Here is a 7,704-nt window from a genome sequence, read left to right as displayed (position 1 = left end):
ATAAAACGCAAAAAAAGTGTGTTCGGCAGGATGGGGTAAAATGTGCAAATGTTCAAAATCGTTAAAAATCTGTCCACGTGGTATGTGGATGGTCCCAAACTGTGTGTTTCCAAACAGAGTCGAATAAATTGCGGCAATCACTTTCGAAGCGAAACTTAATACTTTTCTCGATAAAGAAAGGAAGTATGATAACCTACCTACAGTGAAGGAATCTATTTCTTTTTTCTTTGAAAAAACCTAACTTAACCATGGCTGCTTACACTACAAAAAAAGACAATTCTTTCAAATTAAAACGAAACTGAAATAATTGCAATGAACAATAGTTTCACGATTAAAGGTAAATATATATATTTTCGCTCTCTGATATTGAAATATCAAATCAATATGTTCGTAATAGCCGAGAATAAAAATCGAAACGCAATAAAACAAATTTTATAATTTGGAATCAGAAGATTTAAAAATGGTTAGAGAAATTACAAACAATGTGTCTAACTACAACAAATTTTATACTGCATGTACCAGTTGCGTATAGATACATGAACTATCCACCCTTATTCTTGTTTACGGCCGTATCTAATATACGTACGAAAAGATTGATTCAAACGAACTGAAAAATGCTATTCTAAGCCTCGAATAAAGGGGCATTCGAACGTTAGAATTGATTTCTATGAAATCCGGAATTTCGAATTTTGAATTTGTACTATCATACTACTGTGATTCGTACGACAACAAGAATGAAGGGCATTATATGTTTGATATTTGAACCGAATAAACTAAATCATGCCACGAAGAACGAATAGTATTTATTTGCTGACCTGGTTAAAATGGAACTTCAACATTGACGGTTGGCTCTTTAAACGCGTTTTTACCATGTTTACGGCAGATTTTAGTTGTGTATGCACATTTTCACGTCTTATAAATCTGTTTCTTAAAATTTAAAATCTACTCGTTCTGTTAATAGTTATATTTTTTTACGATTCATATTCGTGGTTGAACATTATTTTTATTAAAGCATTTTTTTCTGGTTTTCATTTTCGTTTCCGGATGCCTAACTATGATCTACGAGATTTGTTATTCTTGTTTCGTTTACACAATACGAAACAATACGTTACCGATCAATTAATGTTCTAATTGTAATGTAAGTCACAAAAAACGCGGATAAGATCGTACATTTTCATCTTCTTTTCGATAATGAGTAGTAGTAAGATTTAGAGTTCTAACGTTTCGTGATGAAGGTCACTTAAAACGGTGCTCATAACTGGAAATAGTAAGCATTACAATATGACGATCATGTGATTATAAGTTATTAAGTACAACACACTAAATAGTGAACAGTGTCAGTTTGTATAGCTGAAAAACGCAAGAATTTGCAATCAATTGTACAAAGATTAAATGTATGTCAAACTAAGCCATATTCCTATACGATGAAAAAAAAATCAATTCATAGTAATATAACAGGTAAATTTCGTTTAATGCAATCTTCTCTAACAGATCGTTGATCGACAACGTATTAAAAAAAATTCAGTTCGATTTTATAGTTCAAGCAATTTGCTTGTTCTGATCAGGTTCTTAATCGACTTCGGTTTGAACTTTCGAATATTGTTTTTTTTTGTGCTGACTTGTTGCATCCACTGTGGTGCCGGTCTGCCCATTAATTGTAATTTGGAACTTTGAATCGGAAAATTATAGTTAACTTGAATACGTTAGTAAAATAAAACTGACGACTGGCTCGTTCAAATTCGATAAGATTTATGACTACCTCATGTCATAATAGTAATAATTAACTTAGCAAGTATTTTTTGGAAATAGTTATGTTTCGTTGAATTTTCCACGTTCATCGTATAAAATAGATTTCTTAATGAGCGCATTTTACAGCAGTGGGCGTATTTTATAGAATTTAGTATAGGAATCATGCGTTCATTTTATTTTGCTAAAATGTATATACTTTTCATGCAGAATAAATTTTGAAAATGAAGTTGTGATTATGAATCAAAGGCTACAAAGGATAAAAACTAAGTCTTCAAACCAGCAACACATTTTTGAAAAGAATTCTAAACGTTGAGTGTCATAGAAATAGATACATACAACAGAAAGACTCAACTATGATAATATAGCGGTTTAGTCAGGTAATTGAAACCTTCATCACGAAAAACACATTGATGGTGGTGGTGGCATTGAAGATGAAAAGCGAAATGATCGCTGGAATTTAGTGACGCAGTCAATTCTTCATCCTTTAATTATGTTTATGAACGTGTGCTCCTTCTTATAGGAGCTACATACATAAACTAATATTGTTATTGTTAAAGATTTATACTTTTGCATGTCAGTTCTAGACGTACTGAACTATTTGTATTGATAATTGAATCCGAAATCATTTTCTCGTCAAATTGGAGAGAAATGTTTTTTTACCGATTTACATTATAGTTATACAGTTGTTTTTTGTTTTTAATAATAAACAATTAGTTAACGCCATTAAACTCAAGTTTTGATAAGACCTTTCGCTTTCTAGAAGCCCGTAATCGAAGGGTACTAAGATGTGGAAAATTATTAGTTCGCATTCTGTCTACGAAATAATCTACTAGTTCGCTGGTATAAATATTGAATTTTTATCTGCCTGGATCACAACACTTATCGCCATTTCGATGATGACGATTTATTGAAAGAATCTGGACCGAGGAGGTGGTGGGGGGAGGAATGACTGAAAAATGGGTGGTCTTTGCTGCATTGGAGTCGGAAACTGGTGGTATTGTTGTTGCGGTTGTTGGGTTGTTAATGATAGATGATGTTGATAAGGATAGAAGGGATTCATACCAGGTGGTGAATATGAGGACAACGATGGAGACGAAGATGATGATGACGGCAAGGACGATGAAGAGGAGAACGATCCACAAACAACAGGATCCTGTTGCAGATTGTTGCCGTTCCATGTCAGATGACAAAAAGGTGATGGTTGTAGATTTTGCAACACTTGATGCTGGTAAGGATTTAGCAGTTGTGGTGTTTGTTGATGGTGGTATTGTTGATTTGCTTGCAGTTGCGGTGGTGGTCGTGGTGGAGGCAGATAAAAGACGTGTTGTTAGCATTGCACTTTACCAGGTTGGTTATACTGCGATTGTCTTTCCAACAGATCCCGATACTCGCCATACGTCATGTGACACTCTTGTGACGTATAACGAGTCAACTTGATCGATCGACGCATTTCCGGAGTAATCGAAGCTCGATAACCACCTTTACGCAGCAGTGAATCAATCGTTTGCGTTTGGTCCCAACCTACAAGAAAGAAATAAGTAGAATTTTCACACTTATTGTATAATATGCCAAAAATAATAATGCCAAAAAAAATTTTTTTCTTTATATGCCCAGCTGTAGCGTTAATACGCTGGAATCTAAGGCTGGGACTTTGAGCGGAATCTAACAGCATTACAGAAGAGCGTAGCCATGTTGCTTACTTCGACACTGCAGCCTTACGGCTATCTGATAGATTCCAAGTTTGATTTCGGATTGTTTTATTGGTTACTGTTGCACTAGGCCCAAGTTATATAATGAATGTAAGGTCAAAACCTCCAGGAGCAATTCAACCTGACAAGACCAAAGTCACAGATGAACAAATTTACTCTGGACTGGAGGTTCCAACGGTAAATATATGATTTGAATGGAGAACGTACCTGTTATCACCGGTTCATATTACCGATTTTACCTTACATACCACAGTAGTGTTGGCTATACCTTTCCAAGCCATCCAACCGTTGGAACTTATGTCGGCAGTCCTCCTCGTGTTCTTGGTCGTTCCTCCTCACGTCTGCTACCTTTATTCATACCGTCATCAGTCTTCGATCGCTCTCTTTGACATGTCCCATGCAAGACCGTTCGCGTTCCTGCCCTATGTCACGTACCTGGTTCTTTTCGTTGTTCTACTGCGGCAATTTTCATCTCGCAGCCGCAGAACGATAAAAAAAAGAGAGAGGAGGGAGTGGATTAACAACAAAACCAAACAGTACAATCAACACACATCCACATTTACGCTGTCAACATATTTTAAACCCTTTAACCACCCATAGACGCAAGAGAGTCATTCTAGCAGAAAAAGGGAAAAACGTACAACTGATAACGAATTTCTTTATTCCACTGGGTCAGAGCACACCCGCCCCTGGAATAAAGAAACGACCCCGTAACTCACGACGCAAGCAAGAGAGACATGCCAGACAGCTGTCGACGTTCAATGCATGGGGCATTGGTATACCGAAATTAACAAAAGTTACGATGCGCGACTAACTATTTTTGAGGTGCCAAATGCGCGATAATGGGTCGAATCAAAGAGAAAAAAGAAACGTTCCGACAGCAGTCAGATTGTAACTGGGATTGACATATGGGAATAAAGAAATTCGCGCAGTTAAAATAGCTGATATTTAGTGAAGAAAAAAAACACACACACACACATGTATATATATATATATATATATATATATATATATATATATATATATATATATATATATATATATGTATATATAGAAAAATGATAATATGAGTAGTAGTAGTAGTTGTGAGAGAAATTAGAAGGGTTAGTAATGCTACTTTATATCTATGAGTGCAATGGGTGGACGTCAGTCACGAGGTTTTGTTAGTAATGTTAGGGTTAGTATAAACCTCGCTTAAGCCCTACCGACCCCACCAGTATTTAGTTTTGTTAGGTCATGCGAGACTAAAACTGAATATTGAGTTGTTACTATTATGTTATTACTATATTATTATTTATATTATTCAGCTGGGCATAAAAAATAAAATAAAAAATTATTATTTATATTATTAGTTGTCTAATCAAAAATTGCGTTAGGAAATACGTTTGACAGATCACCGTCAAGTTCTCCACCCATGGGTAGGGAATAATGCCAAAAATTTTTAAATATAAAAACATAATAAAATAATGCCCGCAGAATAATACCGTTGCAAGGAAACAATGGAATTATGGACCGTATTACAGATGCTTCGACGAGCAACTCGTCTCATTTGAAATACATAGTCGAGTAGAGTCTACTTGACTCCTATAATAGGGTTCTAAGATTTCTCGCATATTACTATCATTTGCTAATGTTGTTACCCAGATCTAATTCAAACTTAATTGTATGTAAGAAAAGCATGCATTTAAAGTTTCATGTAGAGAAAAGTACGACTCAAAATACCTTGTTCGGTAGCTACTTGTGGTAGGTAAGTGGCAGTCCGTTTTGAGCCCCGTTCGTTGTAAAATTCTATACGAATACCGTGCACGCCAAGCTTCCAATCCAAATATCCACGTGCTTCTTCGAAGCCCTGTAGAATCGACACCGAAACTGTCAGTCTTTGGATCTCGTCTCTTGTTATAGGCGAGAAACGTGAATCTTTTAAAGCACTTGTTATTGCGTATTCTCGAAGACCTGTAATACAACAATTCAATACCTAGCCAATGATTCAATTCCAATGAGCAAAATAACCTGAGTGTAAACGCATTGCACTGAACGTGCCGATGCATCCACGCAAACGCTTGTCTTTCCCGATTTTCCAAGTAACAAATAACGGACTGAAATACAAAATGAAACATCACGTGAATATAACACTTAAACTGACAAGGTGATGTCTTACTAAGGATCATTGGTGAAGGACGGCGTATGAGGTTCTTCAAGGTTGTGCAACTCTCGATAGAGCACCTCAAAACAGTAAAAACACATTTCTGGCATGGAACTAGCCATTGATTGACCTGCGTCATTCAAATGGCCATTACTGAGGTATCCATTGTGACCATTAGCCAATGGCCCATTGCCACTACCTCCGCGGCTTCCTTCACCTGAGCAGTGTCCATTGGTGTTTGAGTAACTCCCGTTGAGTTTTTGCTTTTTTGTTCCACAACAACTGGATGCCATTTTTGCTGATGAAGCTGAACGTTTACTGGTCGTTGCTGTTTTTTTAGCGGATGGCGTTGAACGGCGAAACCTTCCCACACAATACCCTTCAGCGGAATCGCTGCCACCCCCACGTTGTTTTGCGCCCCGATTCCACGTTTTCGCGGTTTTTGTCTGTCGGCAGAAGGAACTTTTTTAATGCACTGTAATAACATATGATAAATATAAATTAAAAGAATTAGTGACAAACATCACTAAATAGTTTTTGGTATTCAACACTCAAGCTGCCACATGTTTAGTCTACTATCATGTTTCATTGTTTAGAATGCATCCAACTGCTAGCTGATACGTACTCTGATGAGACAAGCTATCAAGAACATTTTTTTTATTACTGTACTGAGAGAGAATATCATAACAATGATAAGTACTTAGTATAAAACAAATGCCATAGAAATGAAAGGTTGAAAATTCAACCCATTTAAAATCGATAAAATCAGATCATAAAATCAGACTAAAGTGGAAAACTTTGTTATAGCTGTTCAATTTGATAATAATTATAATTATTAATTAATTATTTAAATATTTCTTCCAGTGTTCATACATACCTGTAGTTGTATTAGTACAAGTGAGTAGTTTTTGCTTTGTTGATATTCGCCAACTGGGGTAGTTCTAAACGAAGCTGTCAAATTTTCTGTTTTCAATTTTCGTTTTCCTTCGATTTCATACACAGCTACGCACCAAGTGTTTCACCACCTTTGTGGTAAAGCTTGTAATTGTAATAATACGCAAACTTACATAATATAATAGCTCAAATAACAGGAGGTAATGCTTGCCCGTGCCAGCCACTTCAGTCACCTCTCGCTGATCCACTTCTCGATAATGCGTGCTGCCTTAGGCCTTCAATACAGCTGATGCTGTTTGGTGATAGAGAATGAACGAAAATCCTTGAATTTGAGAGATGACAAAGCAGCTGGTCGCACTGCATCTGAAAATTATTTATTTTTCAATATTCTCAAGCCTTGAACCAGCCATTTCAATATTACTCACCCAAAACGGGTAATGTTTGGATATAGAAGCACAGGCATACAAAATTTGCTATCACAATGTTACATTGACACTAGCATTTTAGCTGACATTTTGCTTTATTGGGGGTTGACCTCGCTGAACTCTGGGCACACACCGACGATTTTTTTTTCTTAACATTCATCTATCGCACACATGTCTCTAAAAAACGCATAAGGAGTTATTGCTCATCTTTGGCAGCGATTGCAGGTGCTGAATGCTTTCAATCGTCGAAATTACAGAATGCTTTTATGTTGTCCGCGTGAACATTGTTTCATATTTTTCTAAATTCACTCAGACTTCTTCCGAACGAAATATGTTTCACTGTTGAACGTTAAAAAATATAAAACCTGAATGAACTATTACCAAAATTCAACGGAGACAAAGAGAAGCTGCCAATACGAGACCCTTCTACCATCAGCCAACGCACACAAAATGGAATACGACAGTGTAGACAGCAACAACCCAACAGAAGGCAGAAATGCGTAATCTCTTGAGCATAACCACGGTTGCCAGTGTGTTTATGCGCAAAACAATTCAACGAATTTAATTGGGTAAAGTTTACACATTTACACACTCAATTACATTATCACTGGTCGGTATTTTTTCACGGTTTTCTACCTGTAAAACAAGAAAACTGCCAAGATTTTGGGATTTTCAACAATTACTGACTTTCAGTATTAATTTCTGTGATTTACTGAACGCGGCTAAACAAAATTGCCGATAATTCCTTAAAAAAATCTCGTTATCGTACGGAGTCAACCTAGGG

The 7,704-nt window shown here is 36.4% G+C and overlaps 1 protein-coding gene across 7 annotated transcripts; it reads right to left on the bottom strand.

The window, feature by feature from the left end:
• Window positions 1-304: 304 nt before the first annotated feature.
• Window positions 305-7,440, bottom strand: LOC129717965 (uncharacterized protein CG5902). Of its 7 annotated transcripts, none has more exons than XM_055668287.1 (7): window positions 6,921-7,384; window positions 6,669-6,858; window positions 6,479-6,552; window positions 5,617-6,076; window positions 5,469-5,554; window positions 5,181-5,411; window positions 305-3,270 (listed from the first exon to the last, which is right to left on the bottom strand). In XM_055668287.1, exons 4-7 carry the CDS (start codon window positions 5,892-5,894, stop codon window positions 3,077-3,079), a joined length of 789 nt encoding a protein of 262 aa, XP_055524262.1. In that variant the 5' UTR covers window positions 5,895-6,076; window positions 6,479-6,552; window positions 6,669-6,858; window positions 6,921-7,384; the 3' UTR covers window positions 305-3,076. The 7 variants fall into 7 exon arrangements, with proteins under 7 accessions (XP_055524262.1, XP_055524263.1, XP_055524258.1 ...); XM_055668288.1 differs by having other exon boundaries at window positions 5,617-6,047; XM_055668283.1 differs by having other exon boundaries at window positions 5,617-6,858; window positions 6,921-7,097; window positions 7,302-7,440.
• Window positions 7,441-7,704: the final 264 nt, after the last annotated feature.

This window comes from Wyeomyia smithii, chromosome 1 (genome assembly GCF_029784165.1).
Source record: "Wyeomyia smithii strain HCP4-BCI-WySm-NY-G18 chromosome 1, ASM2978416v1, whole genome shotgun sequence".
Classification (NCBI taxonomy): domain Eukaryota; kingdom Metazoa; phylum Arthropoda; class Insecta; order Diptera; family Culicidae; genus Wyeomyia; species Wyeomyia smithii.
Note: the sequence above shows the minus strand (reverse complement) of the source record. Positions and strands in the feature narration are given on the sequence as shown.